The following is a 24,376-nucleotide window of genomic DNA, read 5'->3' as shown; positions in this document are numbered from 1 at the left end:
AGTTTCTACTCTCATTCATGGTGTGAATCCTGAGCTACATTTAAGTGCATACAGTTGGATGAGAATGTGTGATGATTTGGAGATGAAGCATCCCTTAAAAGGCTTGGCTTATATGTTGAAGACTTGGTCTCCAGCTCATAGCACTATTGACAGGTGATTGGAATATGAGGGGAAAAAACCTCGATGGATAAATCTATTGATAAGTCATTTCATAGCAGAACAAGCTATTAGGTCAAGCCTAGGGGGAGAAAGGAAGTCACAGGGGAGGAAGTTGTGTCATTAAAGGGTTTATCTTGTTCCTAGGCCCTTCCTCTCTCACCCTCTTTGCTTCTCAGCTGATATAAGGTGAGCAGCCTCCTCTGCCACACACTCCTGCCACCATGATGTTCTCCCTCTTCACAGGTGACCATGGCAATGGAGCCAGGAACCCATGAACTGAAATCTCTGCAATGGTAAGCCAAAATAACTCTTTCCTCCTCTTAAGTTGTTTCTGTCAAGGATTTTTTTGTCACAGTGATGAAAGACTGACTAACACAGAGTAGAAGAGAGAAATCAAGAAGAAACTCTTAAAAAGGAAGAGAAAGGGAAATTCTACTTTTCTTAGTACCTACAATGTACTATGCATTTCAGGGGGAATCTGCATTTGTTATCAGAGTTAATTCTGAATTTAGAAAAGAAATTAAAAATTTCTATTTTTTTTTCTTTTTAGAGAAAGAGCAGTTGAACTTTCAAGCCAAGTTCATCTATCCATTGATTTATACATTTATGGATCTATTCAATCATTTATTTATCAGAGCACCAACTAACTACTGCTAAGCATTCTGTAGAAGAAAATGTATTTCTCATGGACTAGACAGGAATAAATAACTGTACATAATTATGATAGTAGGTAATGCATATTTTAAGATGTATATACACAGATAATGGGAATTAAAGGAAAGAATACCTGTGTTTTACTAGGAGAATAAGAGAAGGGCTTTTGATAGCTGGTGATGTTTGAGCTGAAACTTGACATAATTGTGTTTTCCAATGGCAGAAATGTGGGATAGGACATTCTTGGTACAAGGAGTTGGAAGTCTAAAGGGCTAGATATAAGAGAGAAAATGTGTTGTGTTTGAGAAGGTATAAGAAATTAAATTTTGGAGTAAAGAATATAAGGTATAGAGAAGTAACAGCCTAATAATGTAATTGTTAAGATATGTTAAGGACTCTAAATCATAATCAATCTGAAGAATCACTCAACTTTGATTCAATATAGTCAGATAGTTGGGTTGTAATGAGGGTCTCATAAAAGAGACTGGATTCCAGCAGTATTTGTTCTACTGGTGATGGAATAGATGCTGGGAATGATAAGGAAATTATAGGAGGCACCCCTTGTGTTTAATGTGGGCAAGTTAAAGGAAGATAGTGCCATTAACTTAGATAGCAGAACAACAAGTATAAGTTTGGGGTTAGAGATGGTGAGCTCAAATTTGTTGGGTTGATTAAGCGGTTTGGTCTACTTCTTTATCACAATCACAGATTAGACCAAAGCATGACATTAGAGATTATATAGTCCAACAGAAGAAGGACAGTGAAAACAAGAGAGGTCAGAATATGATCCCAAAGAAAACATACCAGAGAGATAGAGATAAAAACACACAGGGAGTCACTTAGTGTGCCAGGACCTAGCATGCATCCTTAGCTTATATATTCCTTGTCTCCATTGTTTGGGAGAAGGGACAAAATTGGAATGAAAAACAGAATAACAGGAGGGATGTCAAAGGAAAAATATGCCAAAGGAAAGAGGAAAGGAGACCCTCCTGACAGTAACTGAACTCCTGCTAAAATTACTTTATCTGTGCTTAAAGTGTTTAAAATAAGGCCAGAAGGAAAACAATCCCTGCCCCCCCCCCACATGACTTGTTTAAGGCAAAAGGAAACAGCTGAGATTAGGCAAGTAGAGGACACAGAAAGGGAGGTGAAGAAGGCAAACTTCTTTCAGCATCTTCACTTTGCTTGTGATCCCCCCACAGATATCAGGGACACATCCCTCTTCTCTCACTAAGCGTTTTACTCTGCAGCATTGCACACACTGATTCATAGCATGTTTCTGTTGAGTTCTCTGACTACACTGTCCCCAGTTGGTTGGAACAGAAAATCTTAGGTTATCAGCTGCTGCAGCCATGGGAAGACAAAGTGGGGTGGGCAAGGGAAGGGCTGGGATTGCATAAAAACCACAGCAGCTTTGGGTCTCCACAGTGACCCAAGCCCGTCCTCCTTTCTTCCTTTCAAGCCCCCCTCTGGTGATCTCTTCTCTCCCACTCCTCTCCCCAGAGCCACCTCTATCAGATTTAAGAGGAATTTGTAGGCTGAAGGAACAAACTGTCTTTTTGTTCCTGTGAAAAACCGTATTTTCAAACACTCATTGAAATATCTGTGGCAGAGGCGGGTAGGCGAGAGAAACAAACACACACACACAAAAAGCCCTCCTGTTGGTCTGAGCAACACCTATGAAACAAACTGTGACACACCAGGTGTCCCTTCAAAAAGAAAAAAGAAAGCAATTACCACCCCACCTGGATGGGCACACCTCTCAGTCAGGTAAGCAGCTCACTGCTGCCACTCATGCTGGCTTGTCCCCAAGCAACCTGGCCTGTAGTCTTAGAAGTCCCACACCTGGAGCTTTTCTGTTTTTGCTTTTGTCACTGCTGTTGCTGTTTGTGTGTTGTGACTTACCCTAACCTGTAGGTCCTTGAGAGGTAGAGGGCTATGAATGGACTGTCACTGCCTCTGCCCCTTTACTTCAGCTTATCTATCACTTTGGGTCCATTCATTTTCTCCTGATATCTTTGGAGGGACAGGAAGAGGTGAAGGAGGGGTAGTTGGGAAATGTCATGATCTAGCATCATAATAAAAGGCAGGAAGAACTGCATGGATGTGGTGCTTTGTTCCTAGAGCCAGTGATGGGAAGGAAACCATCCCTCTCCACTGAGGCTGCCAGACCTTTCCTCTGGAACCTGTGCATAATATGCTCCTTCTAGTCCAATGGCAGCTGGTCCCAGGCTTGGGGATCAGTTAGGGAGATAGCCCACCTCCCATGCCAACAAGGGTGAGACAGAGCTGAACATCCACCCTACGACTATTCCCGAGGCATGAGAATCCTGCAGTGGCTGGTGATCACAAACCTCGTGCCTTTCTCTCCACCTACTTCCCTTCAGCCTTCTTTGTTCAAAGACTCTACAGCGCTCAGTTGTGACCCCTGGATCATATTACTGTGGGGTTTCTGGCTAAAACGTGCAAACATGCAAAACTGAGCAAACAAGGTTTCTGGATTAGCTGAACAAAAAGCCTCTCTATTGGGATTCAAGCGGATAGAGCTCAACTACACCATGTCGCTTTCTCTAGCTACTTGGAAGCCCTGTGTTGTTAATGCCTCCCAGAGCCAAGAGTCCCAGGCCTCTTACCCTCTGGGTCTGGTTGTTGGTCACCAGCTCATAGATGGGGGCTGCTCTGGTCACCTCCAGCAGAACTGGCTCAGCAGGGGTGTCAGGGTTGGACGTCACATGACACAAGGGGCAAGATGAGGGACATCGTCCCTTGCTTTGGCACTCCATGCGGACTCCAGCTGCCATGCGCTTGGTGCCAGAGTCTGACAGGCTAGCGATGTATTCTGGGAATGTCAGCACCTTGGGGTCTCTTTCCCTCTCCTCCGACTCATCAGATGGGGAGTTACCTGAAAAGAAACAGTGAAGGAGGCAAGATAGTAAGGACTGCCATGGCCTCCTGGCTCCGGAGGGCTGAGGTCTAATCCTTGAGATTATGAAAGATACTGCTGAGGGTGAGGTCACTGAATGTGATTCTGTCATCCCACTTAATTTGGGACACACATCCTTCCAGTGACAGAAAGAATTGGAAATGGTCCTTCCAAGTGTGAGATTAGGTTGCTTCTTTTCCAAGAATCATTAGCTCTACTGGTCCACTCAGGAGGATAGTCTGTAGGATCTGTGCTTATACCTGTCACCAAGAGTACAAACAAAACCAACCACAGCTGTTCTATGATTCAGTTTCTTCATCTGTAAACTGGAAATATTGATAACACCTATCTGGAGTGTTGTGGAATGAGTGAATGACAAAATGGTTTTAAGGCACACACCACAGCGGGCTGGTACATATCAAACCCTCATCATAATCTTGATGATAGCTATTGCTAAGATTTGTGGAACTGGTACAATGAAGTGGGATTAATTCTAAATCTTTAATCATTGCATGCAGGGATTTCTACCATTATACCCATCTTATAGATGAGGAAAGTGAGGCTAGTAGCCTCAAGGTTGCACATATTGTATGTTGTAAGAGATGGAATCTGAATCCACTTTTGTCTGATTCCAAAGTCTTTAGGTCATAGAGGAAGACCAGGAGTTCTCAGCTTTATGGTTAATGCATGTATTGGGAAAGGAGAGTACATTCTGACTTTTTCAAAAAGATTTGCACTTTGATGAGTCAAAGGTAGTTAGGGAAGCTCTTGGTCTATTTTTGGTGATGAACACGGGAAATGGCTACCTGAGAATAATGGTCTGTTCCCCACATAAGAAAGTACTGCTTGCTGTTTCTCTTCCTATTCCTCACAGTTCTCCATTTGACTTATTAACTCTCACAGAGTCTGCTGATGAAAAGTACTGGTTTTTTAAGAGATTTCTGATTCCTTTTGGTGCAGTTTGCTGTCCCAAAGCAGGAAATGATTTCAGATACACTGCTGTGTCTGTGGAAACAGCAGGCATACACAAAGCATCTATTCTGGACTCCAACAGACTCATCAAGAATGTAAGTACTTTGATGGGCCTGATCTTTGTGTGAACTGATTGGAAGGATTTGCAAAGTGGTTCCAGAAAATTACTGAAAGATATGACCCATCAACTTTTTTAAAGGAGTTCTCTCCTATGGAGTCCCAGGAGCTTCTGCTAGTCCCCCTCTTCTTTGCTGTGTAATATGAGCCCATTTGGGAAAGTCATGGGCATTTCAGTTCTCTCCGTTCCCAGATGAACATCATCTCTATGTGGGTGAGGCAGCTTGTGACATGGGCCTCCTCCCGTGTGTTAAGGCAAAGGATGCACTCGTGATTATAAATATGGGGTGTATTTTGTAACGTTTGGATTTTGTTTAATGATAGTTCAAGAATTGACCTCAAGTTCTGCACACATCAAAAACAAAAATGATGGCACCCAGGAGCCCAGACTGACTAGCCCCAAAGTCAGTTTCCCCACAGGTACATTTTTGTCAACATTCAGGTGCAGGTGTATGCAGCTCAGTCACCCCCAAGCTGGCCATATTTTTAAAGGGTCTCCTATCTGGTCAGCTCTCTCTACCCAGTTCCTGGCAGGCCTGCAATCTTCCTAAGTCCACTGTATTGACTAAGCAGCACCAAGTGAGGGTGGAGTGAAGTCTCTGGACCTTTGGTCTGATTTCTGGTGGAAAAGCAGATGAATTCTTAAAAACCCAGTTAAAAATTAAATATTTCTTTTAAAAAATCATAATTTTGAAATTCTGTGGGGAAGCCTTGCCAGAGGATCTCTTGGCTGGCTTGTTAGCACCTTAAAATCAGAGGCATTTCCTTATCAACCAACCCATTGCCCTCCTTTGTTGAGAATTCTTTTTTTTTTTTTTCCAGTGGTACTAGGGTTTGAACTCAGGGCTTCACACTTGCTAGACAGGCACTCTACCACTTGAGTCACTCTGCCAGCCCTCGTTGAGAATTCCTTTTCTAAACTTTTTTATTAGTATGTAATAGTTATTCAGGGGGGTTCGTTTTCGTTGTGACAGTTCCATATCTACATATATTGTACTCCAGTTTGGTTCATCCCCTTCATTATTCTTTAATGAAGGGAAAAGAATTTCCACAAATGACCACTAGATGGCGGTATCGAATCTAAAATTTGTGGGCTCACGGAAAATAAACTTAAGGAAAAATAACACGTGGCTATTTTAACAATTTTGTGCAAGTACTTTTCTTCAGTTGGATAACAAAAAAGTCAAACTAGTGAAACAATTTTGTACCAGGTTTCCTAAGGAGAAAAATATGACAGATAGTAATGACAGGACAATAAGGGAAAATAAAACTCACAAGAGAAAACTAAACTCTCCCTCAATATCTTTGACATGGAGTAAAATTTTCTTGAAAGGAGGAAATATGCTACCAAATTCCCTTTCTCTCACCTTAATAAAATACCCAGGAATTCTTCCTGCTCACGACTAGGGATGCATCCGCCTGACTGTCAAATTATCCACTATGGGGCACTGCAACCACAAACACAGAGGGTTCCATAGTCTTCCCTGCCCTCCAGCTTTCCATCATTAAGGCTTGTAATTGCTGTAACGTGAGGGGCTGCTCCCCTCGCTGCTGTCTTCTGGCTATCCCAATTAAAATCAAGATGCAGCTAATCCCTGTCAATACCCTTCAGCCCTAGATACTCGGCCAGATTAGGGAGTAGAGAGAGATGGGAAGGATGCAGAAAAAAAGATGACTGGAGGCCACCAAACTCTTCTTCAAATTCAGAATTCCACTTTCTGTCTCCGGAAAATAGTCAAGTCCCCGCTGGAGGCCAAGACCAATGTCCCCTCTGGTCTCCTGGTCACACTGGATGAAGCTGTCTACAAAAGAGCTGGATTTGCACAGAAGCAATGAGCAGTGAATTCCCAAAAGCCATCTATTCAGGTTCCAGCAAAGAATAGAGATGAGAATGTGAAAGAGATCTTTCAAGGAGTAAATGCATTTTCTATGTGCGGTTAAAGATACAATTGGGAAATACTCCTTAAAATGATGGAGTCTGGTGGTGAAAGTCCAGATAAATCTCCCTTAGCCCAAAGAGAGCACCTATAACCATCACATCTTTCAAGTGAAAGAGTAGTTCAGGTCCGAAAAGCTTCAGGAGAGTCCAATCTTTGACACTTGCTTTTAGCTCCCCTCTGTGTTGGAGTAGGTAGTAGAGAAGTTCATCGGTAGAGTTGCAGAGCGAAAAATCCACCTTATTTCCTAATGGATCTCCCCTTCCATTGCCCACTCCTATTACAATCCTTGGGTTCTTCTTTTTCCCTCCTCTACCCTCTACAGTCTGGGTAGAAATGCTCTCTATATGAATATAGATATAGAAATATAATATAAATGTTCTATTTTAGAAGTACACAGTCTTGGACATAAGTTATAAACTGTGATTAAGGCCTCCCAAGATTATAACTGGTAAAAGTGCTCTCTAATAAAGAATACCCAAACGTGGCCTCTTTCCATCCCTACTTGCAGAATTCATCCCCACTGCTCTCAGAGGAGGCTCTTGTGTCTGGCTGGGACACACAGTTTCCTTACAAGTAGAGGAACATCCAACCTGGAATGTAGTTAACAACCCTAAAACTGCAAAGCATTTTGCAAATACAGTTTTCTATAAATAAATGCCATTTGCTTTAGGCTAAATCTGTATCCTACAGCACACAGTATGAGTTCCCCCAATAGAATGCTGTGGTATGAGATTATTGGCATCCTTACTGCTCAAAATCTCATTGTGTATGTGTCCGTGGCCTTAAGCATGTATATATTGACCCACCTAGACTCAGGGCACAGGAGGATGGCAAAAGCAACCTACCCATTTTCATGCAGGATCTGCTCTGCTGGTGGGAAGTGATAGGTCATGAAGGTGAATTGGTTGTTGTGAAATAAATTGGTGCAGTTCCTGTTGGATTCTGGGACTGCTTAAGAATCTCTCTCCCGAGTTGGTGCCCAAGGCAATGGATGCTAATGATGTCACAGCTAGAACTACACAGGCAGTTCATTAGGCAGCAAAGAAATCAAATGCAAACTAATCAGATCGCAGCTTTGGGAAACAGCTTCAGAAGCACAGGAAAGAAGGTTGAAACAGCTCAGCAAGGTGCACCCAAAGCCCACCCACACCCGGCAGGCCAGAACTTACCACAACCTTCACCCCATCTACTGCTCAAGCCACAGGTCCTGGTTTGTTTGAGTGCACATTTTCTTCCATCTGGCTACAGAGGCTCTAGCCAGTCTCTGAGGGTGGTTAGTCATATTTTTGGAAAGAGATGTTTCAGGTCACTCTGAACTTAAACTGAGCTCCTAGTCCTGCCATGCTGACACAGTGTCTAAGACCCAAATCAAATACAACACAATGGATTAACAATTAAGGAAAAGAACATAAGGCATAAACTGACCTCTTCTCTCTACACCTTAACACATAATAAGTACATGTGTTCAGGACCTTGTGTTTTTCACATTGAAACTCCTTTCCCTAGTTTAAATCTGTCTGTCTATCTATCTATCTATCATCTATCTGCATACCATCTAACTATTCATATCTATATATCCATAGATAGATTGGAGTGAATACACTAAGTTCCAGCCATGGATTTAAATTATTTTTTAAAATCCTCATGCATAAAGAATAAAACCAAAGCAGTTGTAAACTGTTCTCTGGTCCCTTACTAAAGTTTCAATCAGGTAGACAATACAAAGCATTATTCGATGACAGCCAACTCTATATCTCTAGCCAGGTTTCTCCCACAAGTGGCAAAACCTTAAAATGCCTACTTGACCATCCAGTTGTATATGCCACAGAAACTTACACACAATGTGTCCAATTTATAGTCATCAACCTCCTTCTCCGCACTCTGCTTGGAAACCTCTTCCCCCTGTTGTAGGTCCAAGTTCAACAAAAGGGACAGCTGAGTCCCCAGTTGCTCAAGTAGGAAACCCCAGATTCATTGCCTGCTGCCCTCCCTCATCAAACTCTGTCCTCCACAATCAATCACATAATCCTTAATTGACATTCTCTCTCCCCAAACCATCCACTTATCTCCCTACTCACTTCACCACTACACAGGGAAGTAGGAGTTTAAAAACTGCTCATCAAGCTACCTAGGTTTGATCTCTATCTTACTACTTGGTAGCTGTGTAATTTGGGGTGAATTTTTTACCCTTCCTGAGTGTGGGCTTCCTCGTATAGAAAATGAAGATACCTAGGCTGATGTAGTAAGGCTGTGGTAGCAATTAACTGATAGAAACTACAGTTATTGGGACACAGTGAGTATGCTCTCAATTTACTTATTCTAACAATGTCTACTTGTGCGATACCTGCTACTTACCTGCCTTTCCTGTTACCAACATATCATATGGCAAGTACCTTGAGAACAAAATTATGTCTTCCTCTCCACTACATTATCTCACAGTGCCCTATATGTGATGTACACTAATGCTTTCAACAATTCATTAAACAAATAGTTAGTGAATAACTGCAAGTGTTTGTTGAATAATAAATCATTTCTAATAACTTGTACACTAAGTGACTGTACTCTGTTTCCTGCAAGTACCAACTACACAGACTGGACATAAATTAATTTGGAACATTGCAGCTTTGGGTTCCTTTGAAATGTCTATTTTGTCCTAAGAAGAGGGGCATCACTCCAAGTGGGTGCCACTACTTTTAAGTGACTTAGTTACAAAGATTTGAGGACATGTTGTAAAAAGTTAATTTTGCAAATTTTGTAAAACATACACATGCACATTCATGTGCTTTGGATAATCAATATCTCAAGATGTCAGGAATTAGGCTTAAGAAAGAGAGCGGCCAGATTTGGTACTGGGTGACAGACAGTAGTTTCACATGGCTAGAACATCTGAGAAAGTGGTGGCCAATAATGTTACAAAGGAGCCAAAAGACATGACTGGTGGTCAGTGAAGTCCCCAGTGTCAAGGAAAAGTACCAGTGGAAAGAAAAATATCCAGGGTGGGGTGGTTTTGGGTAAATCTGCGGGCAGATTGGAACTTGGCATCATATCCACCTCCTCACCAGCAAAGATGACACTGATGTGACAGCAAGAGAGACAGCCATTCTGGCCCCCAAGTTGTGGTCATAAGGAAAAGATAAGAAAACTTGCATCTTTTGCATTTTTTTCTATTTTGTCCAGCCTCAGTCTGCACACAGGGGCTCCTCTAGGTTCCCAGCCTCACATTCATCAGTACCTAGTAGCTCCAGGAAGCACATCTTTTTTTGGGGATTAAATAATGGAAAACCACTGGCTCTCAACTGTCCAATGCACTCAATCCCAACTCCATAGAATTTATACTCTTGTCCTTTCCTACAAATGAAGTATTTTTTTAAAATCCTTTCTTCAGGATGTATCCCTTACTTTTTTTTTTTCTATAATTAAGTTAACTATATGCAACAGAACCCAGGTCTTTGGTACTTTTTTAGAAAGTTTCTAGAAATAGCAGGTCTTTGTTATAATCATGTCCTGCAGCTAGTGCCCCAAGAACAGTGTCTAAGGGTTCCATGAGGTCCTATGTGACAATTAGGTTATCAGATACCTACTGAGCAGCTCAGCAAAATGCTATTAACAGGGGCATTCAAGGAAAAGTGTCTTCTGGAAAAGCAAATTTTTGTCTAATTGATTCTTAACCAGAAAATGCTTACTTTTCCTGCAATCCTTGTTGACATTTTTCTTTTCTAAAAATGCAGTGTTCCAATTTCCTGCCTGCCTCATGAAGTATTGCCTACCAAACAGAATTAAAACTTTCCCCAAGGTGCCTCCAGGTGATGCTGTTGTTCATCAATTATGACTATGCAGATTTGGAAGCGGTTGAGACAGAAATAAAATGGTATCTATATCTCCAGCAGTGTTTAAAAATTGATCAATAACATAACGTTGCATTTTCTTAAGATTGTCCCTTTTTTATAGGCATGTTGTCTAATAAATAATTGTCTGCTTGAGGTTCCTGGCTAACTAGGTTCATATTAAATTGAGATTTTGGTGTAGCTACAGTGCTCAGTCTTTGTCAGAAGTTGTTAGTCAGCTTTGGCGTGGGAACAGTAAATATAATAATTAATTATCTAAGCCTCACCAAAGTCTCCCATATGCCTCTTTTGGTCAATAGTATGATGTTCTATTTGGGATGAGAAGTCGAGTCAAAGAAATTGCAGGATGGCAGAATCTACCAAAGGATTAATAAAAACAGTCTTTGAAACTTAACTCTGACCCAAACTGCACCCTCTTGCAAACTGTAAACTTCATGTGAAGAGGAAAAAGTGAAGCTAGCTCAACTATGCAAGTACTTGTTTAAGAATTCCTGGAGATCCATCTCTGTACATCCCATATATCTCAGGGGGAATCAAGCCCAAGAATTGCTAAGAATCACTAAAGCTTTGCTGCAAAACTGAACTCTTACACTGTGCTAGACTGTTAGTTCCCAGTGGGCAAGCAGCTGCCTTGTTCTATATTGGATTGTTATGGTTCTTGCCCAACGTGCCACACTTGAAAATGTTCAACAAATAAGTAGGGATGGAAAGAAGCAAAGGGAATTTAGCCTACTGGAGTCTCTAAATGCCTAGAGTTCCTCAAATGACCACCAGAGTTCATTCAGAGACACCAAGAAGGCAAAACCCAGAAACTGGGAAGCTTCCAGGAAATTCTCTAAAAGCATTTGCTAAAAGTGCACACTGGTAGGAGCATGTTATCAAATTCTCTCTCTCTCTCTCTCTCTCTCTCTCTCTCTCTGTGTGTGTGTGTGTGTGTGTGTGTGTTCAAATCTACCTCTTCTTTCTCTTATAAAGATACCAGGGCTGATACCATACCCACCCCTCTTACCCACACCCCAAAATAGTTGCTTTCTTTCTTTCTCTCCTGTAGTTCCTTCTCCATATACTTTTTCAGAGCTGCTCTGCTCCTCTTATCTCCAGTAGAAGTAATTCCACTTGTACCTTGTACCCACATACACAGGAGCCCCAATCATATTCTATCAGACTACACTTAGCTTGTGGCCTGTGTGTCTCACTTGCTCCCAGGATGAGGATATTGTCATGTGTGCGTGTGTGTCCCCAGAATCCATCACTGATTCTTGGAAGAAGTTCCCTCACTCAGCTGATCATTAATGCCTTTGTGTGTGCACTGTCTTCTACCCACACTGTGAGGCCTTGCAGTGTGGCAATTTGAAGTTTAACTGATTTCATTTACTTCTTAAGCATCCCAATTTCTTTATTCACCAGGGTCCTTTCTTGTGACCCAGGGGTAACCCAAGGTTGGTGTTCTTATCAAGTTTTATCCTCTTAGTTTCCCAGGGCTGCCTTAACAAATTAAAACCAGCTGAGTGGCTCAAAATGGTGCTATATCTTTGTCTCCAGTTCTGAAGGCTCAAGTTCAAAGTCAAGATGCAGTCAGGCGAGGCTCCCTCTGAAGGCTTTAGAGAAATAACTTCCCTTTCTTCTTCTTAACTCTGGTAGCTTCCCATACTCCTTGGCATTCCCTGACTTATAGCTGCATTACTCCAATCTCAGCCTCGGTTGTCATATGACTTTCTTCTCTGTGTGTCTGTGTCCAAATCTACATCTGCTTCCTCTTATGAAAATAACTGTCATTGGATTTAGAACCCACCCTAAGTCTAAGATCACTCATTTTAACTTAAGTTACACTTGCAAAGACCCTATTTCCAAGTAAGTGCACATTCTGAGGTTCCAAGTAGGCATGGGTTATGGTGGGAAACTCTTCAAATAAAGTAGTGACTTAAGCATTGGGACATGGACTGGTGAGCTTTCCCCTCACCCACAGCCTGTGACGATTCATTCGTTGGTTATCTGGGGACTGGCCATCCATCCTTTTGGCTTTCTCCCAGAGCACACGAGCAATGGAAGAGGAAACAAATTTCTGATTCCCTTGGTGTCCTGCCACCCAGCAGTAGCTGTGTGCAGCTTCTTGTCACTGTCAAAATAAACCTGACACAGAGATTCAGAGTCACAGTCTTTGGGATGTGCAGAGCTGCACCGGATTTTTCCTGCTGTGTCACCACAGACAGAGTGGCATGGGGAAAGGGAGGGGAGAGAGAGATGAGGCTGGGAGAGAGGTGAAAATGAGGAACACCTGCGGGATTTGCTATTTTCAACTCTCCATTAGCAGAAAGACAACGTGAGTGAGTGGGCATGCCCTGCATGCTACCAGGAGAGAGCATTCTGTGCACTGGTCTAGAGATGAAAGCTCCCCACACCCTGTTGCCCTTGTCTGGGACGATGAAATGGGAAGGCATCTATGCATCCTCCAGATGGCTCAGGAACAAGTGCTTTCCCCTTTGCTGAGGACCCCTTTTTTGGTCCTCCCCAAGAAGGGGCCAAAAAACCTCTAAGAGGAACAGCCCAGGACAAAGCAAAGAGGAAAAAAAATCAAACCAAAAACCTGACAGAAACAGGAACAGAGAGCACGCAGAGGAAAAAGGACATCCAGCACCAGCTTCAGCCTCTGTTCAGGCTGAAAGTTCCTCCATCTACAGAGTGGAATGAATGGAGCGCCAGTGTCACGGAGGGTGAGGTTACGAGGGGTACTTTTCCCCACCCTACAGCATTATTTAGCAACCAGGAGATGTGTGTGAGTCGCTTTAGCTTTGCCAGCCCATCAGCCTGGCACCGTTTTCTTTATGACTCTCTCTGCCCCTTGAAGCACCCCTTCCCACTTCTCTGTTCCTGCCTCTCCCCTGCATGCTCCTACCTCATCAGCTCTCCTACCTTCCAACCAGAACAAGGGCATCGGGGCAGGGAATCCCTGGAGGGTTCTGAAATGGGTAAAACCAACATCTGGCCGTAACTTGCCTTGGCTCCATATTATAAAAACCTCACAGCATGGTGCCATAAGGAGTGTGGCTGGGTGAAGGCAGCTAAGGTGAGTTACGTGTAGGTGGGAATCTCTCCGGGCAAATACAGCTCCACAACAGGACATTCTATGCCTTGCTAAGATGCTGCAAAGGCTGGCTTATTAATATCTTTAACTACCAAATGGTCTAGAAATTTTTAATAAAATATTATTCAATAATAATACTACTCCAACCGGCAAGGGAATGCTGTAACGGACTCCATTTTCCTCTGGATACTCATCTGGCTTCTGTTTTTCAAATGAATTTGGATATTAAATCCTTTTGCTGCCCTGACCAATTTATTCTGCAAATTAACTATATATGACAGAACTTAAAGTCCGTTATCACTTAGCTTTGCCTCACTGAAATTTATGCTGCTTCTCTACCCGCTGGAGCTGCAAGCTCAAATAGATTTTGGCTCTTGCTGGTGATTTGGGATTCTTAACAATCCTCTCACCTCTTGGTCCTCATCTCTTTTGAGTTCTAAAATGTGCTGAGTGGACCAGGCTCTCTGTACCTCTTGGTGACCTGTGCCCTTCATGTAGCTGCCAATTCTAGCCTTGATGAAGCTTTCATTGTGAGATGTGGTTTTACCCAGAGCTGCAACCCAAACAAGCTTGGGAAGGGGACTCAAGTGGCTCACACAGGGTTTCAGTACCATTTTGAAATGGTGTAAGCAGCTGGACCCGGGAAAACAAGGGTTATGAAAGAAAGAGGCTAATGATAACAAGAATATTGCTGCTAAGTTAGCAGATGGATCTCAGATAACATTAAGAGAATGTGGATGGAGAGCCCTGGTGCCATAGCATGCTGCACACCAGAAACTGGCTCAGTGCTCAAGCAGAGCATAACTGTCACCCTAGGATTTCAGGGTACCTGGAGACAGGGTCATATGAACAATGCAGAAGGAAACACAGGGGCTTTAGAATGGATACAGAGACAGGCTTAGGAGCTCTCTCTTTATTTGACAGATTGTCACCTACAAATGGAATTACATGAATTCTGTGTATTTCTAAGGAGCAGAATTCAGATCCAAAGCAGGAAATAAGAGGGAGATGAGTTTATTGAGCCACAATTTCTTGAGAGCCTACTATGTACCAGAAATGGTACTCAGTGTTCAACAAGAAGTATTCAGATGAATAAGTGGGGGAGACATCTTCAAGTGTTTATAGTGGGAGAGGGTGGACAAGAAAATTGATAATGACATGATAAAGAGTTTCATTAGATGAATGGGAGAGGTGTTTTGGCATACATGGAAAGAAGTATTGAAATCTACTCCAGTGGGGGAGGCAGGCCAAAGGAAAACACATGAATCCTCTAAAGAAAATTTTTGTAATAATTTATACTAATACAAAGTGGCATGGACAGCCTTGGAGATGGTGAGCTCTTGTGTTCACGTACAAGCTGGTCAACCACTTGTCAGGGATGTCTTAGCAGGGTGAGCATTTCAAAAGAACAAGTTCCTTGTCCCTTTTAACAGCCAAATATTAAGCTTCTATTATTCTGTGGCCTGTTCTTCTCAGTATTTCCCAAATCAGTGGAGCTGGAAATATGCATTTAAGAAGTGCCCCAAGTTATTCTGACTCAGGCAGTCTTCAGATAACATGTTGAGATTCACCACCCCAGACAAGGGTAATATTTTATTAAATATTGCCAGCATACTTTTAAAACAATCTTACAAGTAGCCCCAATATGTAAAAGGCAAAAAAGGGGGAAACTTCTTTAGGCTTTTAGCATCTTATTGTTTAGTAAAAATAAAGAACTCCATTGTTTATTGATTCATTCTTTAAGCATCTACTCAGATTCCCAGAATGCAAGATACCCAATTTGAAAAGTACTGATTTAAACACTTACAACCTTGGGCTGAACTATTCCAGAAGTAACCAAAACTACTCCCCAGCCCAGGAAGGTCACATGCCGGCCCTGAATTGGCAATGGACACAAGCAACAGACTCTATCATTGGCCACAGTCACTTTGACTCCTGGAGTTTTCCAGACAAAAAGCACTGTTCAGTCAGTTCTAATTAATGATAAATAATGAAAGTACTTTAACAACAGAATAGATCTATTCAATCATGCAAGATCAAGTTCATCTTCTTATAAAGAAGGGACTTGATGGAGAAGTAAGAGATGAAGGCAACACCCATATAGGTAGTCCCATTCAATGGGATGAACACTGAAAACAAAGGGAGGGGCATATGTAGATACTAGACCCAATCGTCTCCTCCAGACAATGGTTATAAAGGTATGCACAGGTTAACAGATGGCAGTATTACTTATTCAAATGCCATAAGAAAACCTTATCATTATATCAAACCAAGATGATGCTGTGATTTTGTGTTACTTCCTTGAATACTTATAACAATAGTATATATATAATATATATATATATATATATATTATATATATATTCTTAAAACAACATAATTGTATATAAATAACTCTTTTTTTGATCCATGCCAAAGAAGGTGAAGGTTATTATTAATGTGCTAGGGCCAAATTGGTAGCTAAGATAACCAATAAAGACAGCCATCTTGATATTTTGCCCATTAATGCTGCCACCAAGGTCTCTGTGATGATTTGGATATGGTTTGAATTTGTTCTCCAAAGCCTCAAATGCTGGGGGGTTGGTCCTTAGAGTAGCAATGTTAAGACATGAGGGGATCTTTAAGAGAAAGGTACCATCTGGGAGGTCCTTTGGTGATTAGGAAAACTACCCTGTAAGAGGTTAAGATAGTTCTTGTATCCCCCTGGCCACCCCCTAGCCTCTTTGGCTTCCTGCCTGGCAATGTGATTTCTTCCTCTTGTAACCACTCCCAGCCTATGGTGCCCATCTGCCCTCAGACATTCACCAGAACTGAGCAGAGGCTGGCACCATGCCCTTAAACCTCTACAACTGTGACCTAAATAACCCTATTTTCCTTATAAATAGCCTGCCTCAGGAATTTTGCTATAGTAATAAAAAGACTGTAAATATAGAGGTAGAGACAGATATAGATATTAAAATATCTGTTTTCTCTTGTAAATCTAAGCCCCTTCATGAGAGAAAACTGGCTAAAATGGTTGTATCCCTCATATAGCAGAATGTCTAGTTACTTTTGTATTGCACATACATTTTAAAAATGTTTGCTACATTTTACTTGAACATCTAACTCTCTTGTGTATACACACTCAGTTGTTTTCAGTAGATAAAGTATTGGGTGAAGACTGCCTGAGGAGCAGTGGCCACAGCTGCAAACACACAGACAAGCATATAAACCTGGCCTTGCAGAAGAGGCTCCCAGACGCAATGGCATGAGAAGACAAGGTACATGGCCAAAGTTTCTAGGACCACTGAGTTTGGACCAGAGGTGAAATCAGGAAAGCAGACATGTGGCCCTGGAAATGAAAGGGAAGGCAAAAGAGGCTGCCATAGCCTTGAATATCTCAAAGAAAGTGGCTAAGGCAAAGCCTGTGACTGCATCATATCCTTGGCCACTACTGAGGCCAGCAAAAACCTGTCTTCATATAGAATTTTTTATGTAGAGACAAAAGTCAGTCAGTCCTGGGCACCAATCCAGAGTTCTGAGGTCTATTTACCTCTTCGGGCTTCAGCTTCCTTATTTGCAAAATAAGTTAATAATAGGACTTAGCTCACAGTGTTGGGATAACACCATTTTACTGTAGCAAGGCCTCTGGTATATTAGCTCTCAGTGGTAGTAGCCATTTTCATCATTTTATTACCAATACCCATTTTCACCATTTTAATACCAATACCCAGTCCTAGCACCCAGAAGGCACTCAGTAAATACATAATGAAGGAAAAAAGTAGTAATGTTCAAAAGCCAAACAAGGATCTTGATGGACTAGAGAGAGAACAAGAACAAGAACATTCAGTTATAAATGAAGACTAAATTTATGGGCTCCAGGTCTGCAGGAACTTACGCCACCATGCTAGGTATGATGTTGTTTCCTGCACTAAAGAGGCCAGAAATCCCCACGTTGGTGAGGAAACAAAGTCCATCTCACAGAGTGAAACTAGGATTGGGGAAATGTCTACCACTTGCCCCTCAAACATGACTGAAAAAGCCTTGACTTAATCCAGGCCACTGGAAGAACAAAGCTACATATTTGTGATGTCAGGAGGAAGCAAAGCCAGAATGTGGGTCCAGCTGACTCCAGGGCCACACACACTCCCAAAACCCTACTGTTGGGGAAAGATGAAAAAAAGATGATGTGAAATTCCCAAGTAGTTTGTGACAACAGGCTTCCATGTAAAGTTTTGATGTGTAACATCAATCAAAAGATGTGGCTGGTTTTCCTAACGGTGGCCTCTCCAGCATCCTTGTGGTTGCAGGCATGCTTGTTCAAACTTATGTGATGTCCCTGTTCCCCAGGGAACCTGCAAGGCTGGCAACCAGTCTCTCTGGAAGTTGTATATTAATTGATATTAAAGGGAAAAAAGCAAGTAGGATAGATGCCGTGATCATGCCAAACCTTACTTAAATAAAAATACTAACCTAGTAGTTTTGATCCTCCAAAGCATCCTTTTAGGTACAAAAGATTTCTCTCTGAAACGCAGCACCAAGTGGGTGGCACTTTGCATGGAGTGGATGGTATATAAATGGCAGCCTTAAGAACCTCCATTCCATGTTTGAATAGCTATTCATAATATTTAGCTGTCAGTATTAAGAGATTGCTAGGATTTCTACATTCTTTTTTGTTTTCATAGGGAAGAGAAATGCCTATCCCTCCTAGCAAAACCCAGGGAGTATCCTTCTCCTGTCTAAATCTGGAATCAGAAACCCACAGAGAAACACAGAAAATAAACTACTCAGATATATAAAGTCATGTATTCTGTTTTCAAAGTTTTCAGTTTAGGATCTCATATTTAATTTTTATCCTATAGTAACGAACATACTGGAGGACAATTCAAATAATGTCTTTATTCTACTTTAGTGTCAAACATAAAACCACACAATGGAATGCCTCTTTATATGTATACACACAAACACACCCGAAACAAAATACCCTAATGTCAGGAAATTAAACAGTATTAAGAAAGCTGAGAGAACAGGACCCTCTTAAAATGGTTGATAAGAAAATTCATTATATTCCAAAATCCCTGAGGCACATCTAACTTTTTACTCTTGGAAACAGTAAGAAGCAAATGTTCCAGAAATCTTTGGGAAGTACTCATCTCAACATTATAACCATTATTTCTTTTTTGTGTGCAAATCATTTTATTCTCTTTTTGTGCTTCTTTCTTCAGCCTCCCAGGACTTTCTTTCTATCAAAAAGTTTGTTGACATCTGGCAAAAGTCAGAAGACCCAAACTGGAACTCAACTCAATTCAATAGAGCAAATACAAAGTTATTGAATGTCTATTTACAAGGTACTATGCAGGTCTTCTGAATATCCCAAAATGAATTATATGTAATCCCTGCATCGAAAGGATGTATTATCTTAGAGAGAAGATAAGACAGACACACAAAATATAAGTACCATTTTAAAAAAGGATCAAATAAGGACCAGGTTCTATCAGGATGGTTATGCTAGGAGAGACACTATTAAGGAGGGAGCTTCTGGGATAGGTCTTAAGAGATAAAAAGCATCCTTAATAACAGAGCTACCATCCATGGCAGGAGTTGGCAAACTTTTTCTGTAACGGAGTAGACAGGGAATATTTTAGGCTTTGCAGGCAATGCAGGCTTTATGGCAGCTACTAACTGCGCTCTTATAATGCAAAATCAGCTACAGACATGTAAATGAATGGGCATGCTTTAATAAAATATTATTTATGGGTTCTACAACTCAAATTCTATATAATTTCCATGCATTACAAAATAGTTTCCTTATTAATTGTTACTTTTCAATCATTTACAAAGCAAGAAACTATTCTTAGCTTGAGAGGCTTATTAAAAAAAGATAGCAGGTAGATTTGACTGTGGGTCAGAGTTTGCTGACCCTTGATCTATTGACTTTTTACTGCAAATAGATACTTTATTATACCTGATCTCAACCTGCTCTGTAAGGTAGTATTGAAGTATTATCATTTCCATTTTCTAGATATCCAGATGAAACTTTAGTCACACAGATTTCAAAGGCCTTGCTTTGAGCCATTAGGCCGTATTTCCCCCCTAATGGTAAGGAACACAGGGGGATGGTATAATGAATAGGTTTTCTTTAGTCAGAGGCATTTAAAAATCTAAGTCTTTTTGACAAAGAATACAAGGTTTGTGATCATGACTTTCTCATAGTAATGTCATTTTAGATCTCTGTGACACTATTTTCTCTTTTTATAAGTCATGCAGGGGATGTACATAATGCTTAATAACCTCCATTTCTAGAATAAAACATCCTCCATATTTGAAATAAAAAGAACAACCTTCTAGCAGTGTTCTGACCTCTCTGTCCCCTCATGGTTGCTCAGAAACCACACTGAAAGTCTTCTAGCCCCTGTGGGTAATGGGTACGCTTTGGAGATGAAATTCTCTCAAAGAGACTAACTCCTCTCTTTCACCATTTTGAGCAACAATTCTCTCTTACATGGCTTCTCTACTTTCTCTTGTTTAAAAGTAATTTTATGTACAAGAGAAGATGGAAGGAAAACAGGAGTTGTCATGTTCTCTCTATCACCTGATAAGAATAGACCAGGTGGTGGTTCTAAGTCCTTCTTGAATCACCTTTCTCTGAGCAAAACTAAAACATCCTTTGAACTGTCTGTGTGGTTTTCCACAAATATAGGATCACCCTGGGTTGTCAGCTTCCTGATGATACTGACAGGCTCACTAGTCAGTCAGGGCTATTAACCAGCTGTCATGTGTCTAGCACTGTGCGAGATACAGTGGGGAGCTCTGAACATTGTATGAGACAATTTCCTCAAAGAATTTATAATATTTCGGATATAAGACTAACAAACGTAATAATAATAATAATAATGATAATAATAATAATAATACCAGCTTCTCTTCATGAAACGTTTTCTATGTCCACAACACTCAGTTAAATACTTTGTATGTATTCTGTTAAATTAAAAAAAAACAAATTTGGACATGGTAAGGGATACTTTGTTCAAAGGGATTATTGCCAAGGTATGTGGGGGGGTGTGCAGCTCTATCGCCATGTAGAGAAAAGAACAATTACAAAAGGAAGGCTGCTCCAATAAAGTCTGCAAGTTGCTCAAGAGTTAGGGAAAATTAGTTTTTAATTTCTATAGAGAGAAGTAAACAAAGACAGAAGGAATCAGGTATGAGAAATGTCATGATTGTACAGAAGACCAAAGGCCAGCCTACTTTCTGGAGTGGTTATGTGCTGGCTCAGGCTGAAGCTAAGTCAAAGATAAAAGGCTAGAGGAAGGAGAGAAGCTTAGCCAAAGCTTAATCAGGAACTTTGGATCCTGAGTCTTTTCTAAGTCTCATGGAGAAGGGTGTTCGTTCACAGAAGGATAAAGGCATTTCTTAGCTTCCCAGCAAAATTCAACATGGTCAGTTCTCAATATGAACTTTAGTGGTCAGTGCTGAAATGGTCATGTTCCTATTTTAGAGATGACAAAGTGGGCAACAGTTTATTACTTTCCTCTAAGGTCACAGAGTTCTAAGTAGAAGAATTGGAACTCATACCCAGGTTTGTCCAAATCCAACGCCTGCAATCAGTCTTAAATAACACATACAGACTGCAAGTATTAGAGGAGTTTGAAGAAAAGTGAGAGCTGGATACATTGCCAGCACTATGGAAGACCACGTTGTGAAGAATAGGTAGGCACTGGCTGACTAGGTAGTTAGGGATGGCATAAATTATTCAGGGAGGGGAAATAGGTGAAATACACTGAGGTAAAGGTGGCCACAGAGGTTATTAAATAGTTTAACTCTGTGATACAGGAGTGTCAACTGGAAGAAAATGAGTATTAAAGTGACATGAGTAGGGTAGAGTTATACTGAATGGGCTCCTGAAGAACCAGACCAGGCATTTGTGGGTTGAGGCAATGATTTAAAAGCAAGCCTTGCCAGAAGCTAATCAGGACCTGTAAGGAGGCTGAGGAAGATGAGCAAAGCAATGAAATGCAGTGAGATGATTTAGAATAATGGATGCTTGAATGAATGAGAGATGACTATACAAACCAGTCAGGAGGCTGTGATGGACAAAGGCTTACAGGTCTGGGGTTCAGACTACAACAGGGACTGTGGGCAAAGAATGATGGGTAAGCCAAGGTATTTCAGGAGAAATGAGAAGATTCAGTGCTCAATCTGAGTAGATGAAATTAAAGAGAGAACATCCAGCTTATTAGAAGCAGCATAATACAAAAACTCAGAAGTTCTCCAAATAGGTTTATAGAACTTTTGTTGTTAGGATCTCTTAGTAGCATTAGTCAAGATAACAAATAAACAAACACAAAAATTTTCATGCTGTAATATGATGAGACAACCAGAGTTAAATGGGTCTCTTATAAGTTTGTAAAAATCCTAACATGTTTTAAAATCCCAAAGAGGAAAAACAGCATGTAGTATCGGTCAAAAATAATATGAGCATAGACCTTATCTCTTGCAGAACATCGTGTTGTATTAGTGTGCTAGCCAGTGGACTTCAAGAAATACTCTAAGAGTTACATTACTGAGGACCTACTATGAGCCAGGTGCTCTACTAGCCTTAAGATGGCTTGTCCATACAATATTCTTATTATTCCATCTTGAAAGTGAGGACACTAAGGTTCAGATGTTTTGAGCCATTTTTTTAAGATCATGAAGCCACTGGGGATCTAACTACGAAATCCTCCCTCTCCCTTTGGACCATGCTTCCTTTCATATTTTAGATTCACAAAATCTTCAATATCAGACTTCTGTAGCTGACTCCAGAACACCTGATTGCTGGATTTTTGTGGGTTGTTTTCAACAATTTCTTGGCCTGGGAAGCAGGATTTCATGCATCATGGGCCTGCTGATACCAGCTTCCAATCTATTGGCATTCACCTGCCGTTATACACGGCTTCCGGTGGTATCATTCGGATTTTAGATTACTCCTCTTCCTTTGTTCCCCAGAACCTGACATCTATAAACATGACAACAGAGGCAGGAAAGGGCACAATGAACAATTTCCCGCTTCTAAATGCAGGCTGATGTGATGTGGGGAGAAGAGGGAGGGCACCGATAAGGTCTTGATGTCTCACACGTCCCTGGAATTGACATGCACCAGGCTAGTGCTCACAGTTGCTACCATCAAGAACTGTTTAGTGTTAAATTTAGAATAAAAACCAATTAAAAGATAACAAGGAGACATATGCTCTGAATGGTAAGAATCAAACATGACTGCTAGATACTGAAGAGAAGTGTTAGTACATTTTAAAAACCTGAATCTTCCCTCACTCATTCTCAGTCTTTCACACATGCCCCTGATTCATCTTAGCCCAATTGGTTTTCAGTGGAATAACCACTGGGATTTTTACTATAGTGGATGGAGTAACATGTGTCTGAAAACCAGAGTTCATAAAGATCACTGTAGACCTTTCCTCCTGTCATAGGTTGCATGAGTGGGTCTGTTTGGGGTTCAAAGACGTAGAAGAATACAACATGGGCTGGGTTCAAGGTGCTTCTACATGGAATGACTGCCAAAGCACAGGTGATTCATGATATAAGGAAACAGGTGAGTATGACAGTTTCCCATTCATCCCTAAGGAAGATGTGTCTGCATCTTGGGAGTCTAGGAAAAATATCTCCTTCTCCCCAGAAGGGTGAAACTAAAAGCATCTCTAGCCTCATCATCATCCAGAAGCAAACTGTCAAGAAAGGCAATAATCCATTTCAACCAGTTCTACTTCTAGGCTAAATGTCTTTATGGTCTTGCTCTGTGGGTCTATGCAAGCCTTCTGGGAGATTTCCTTGGGCAATCTTCATATGCCATGGCTCACTGTAACCTTGTCCTCCATATGCAGAGAAAGGTAAGTCACCACCTGGTGAGATTTCCTAAATAACTATCTTACTCACTCTCCCTTTGATATTTCTTCCCTGTTCATGCAGACCCTCAGCAGCTCTCACCAGGTCCACTGTGAAATTTTTCTGAGTGGTCAATCCCTTTCAAGTTTTCCCATCTCATAGTCATCCCCCATGCTGTTATTAGATGTTTCTGAAGCAAAACAGATCATGTCTTTTCCTGATAAAATCCTTTAGTAACTTTCAAATAACCTGAAGATAAAAATGAGACAAGAGGGCATGTTTGGCTAGCCCTTTGACCCTGTTCTCTGTTCCTCTCTCCAGCCTCATTTCCTCCATACCTCTCACATGAGCCAGCTGGACAGGCTTCCCATGCTTTCACCCATCCATGATTTTTCTGATTAGAAATCCTTTCTGGGGTCAGTCCCATGGGTGTCCCCTGTCATTCAGTTCAGGCAAGGATTCCTTGATCCTGCCCCTGTCTGGATCAAGACCCATTCTTTGGAACTTCCTGTTCTTAGGACTTTTGCAGCCCTGTCACTTCATTGTAACTTCTGATGTATTAGACACTTTCTAGATATTCTGTGAACAACTTGAAGGCAGGGTCTGGCTCTTATTCATCAAAGTACTCCCAGTGAAATTTCCCATAAGGACTAATGCCCCATTCATACTTAGTGATAAGTATCTAACTCTCTCTCCCCAGGTACAGTGACAATGTGAGAACTGGGCAAAGAAAAGATTTTCTTTTGTTCACTATCATGTTAAAATTGCCTAGTAATAATACAACTGTTAAGTGGGTGATCACATCTGATCAGCATCCTCAGGGGAT

The 24,376-nt window shown here is 41.3% G+C and overlaps 1 protein-coding gene across 1 annotated transcript in view; it reads right to left on the bottom strand.

Moving 5' to 3' along the window:
* Window positions 1–24,376, bottom strand: part of Astn1 (astrotactin 1) — a 317,866-nt gene that overhangs the window by 43,444 nt on the left and 250,046 nt on the right. The window contains exon 17 of the mRNA XM_074047397.1: window positions 3,447–3,715. Coding sequence (XP_073903498.1) covers window positions 3,447–3,715 — 269 coding nt within the window. The remainder of the gene's footprint in view (window positions 1–3,446; window positions 3,716–24,376) is intronic.

This window comes from Castor canadensis, chromosome 11 (genome assembly GCF_047511655.1).
Source record: "Castor canadensis chromosome 11, mCasCan1.hap1v2, whole genome shotgun sequence".
NCBI classification, from domain to species: domain Eukaryota; kingdom Metazoa; phylum Chordata; class Mammalia; order Rodentia; family Castoridae; genus Castor; species Castor canadensis.
Note: the sequence above shows the minus strand (reverse complement) of the source record. Positions and strands in the feature narration are given on the sequence as shown.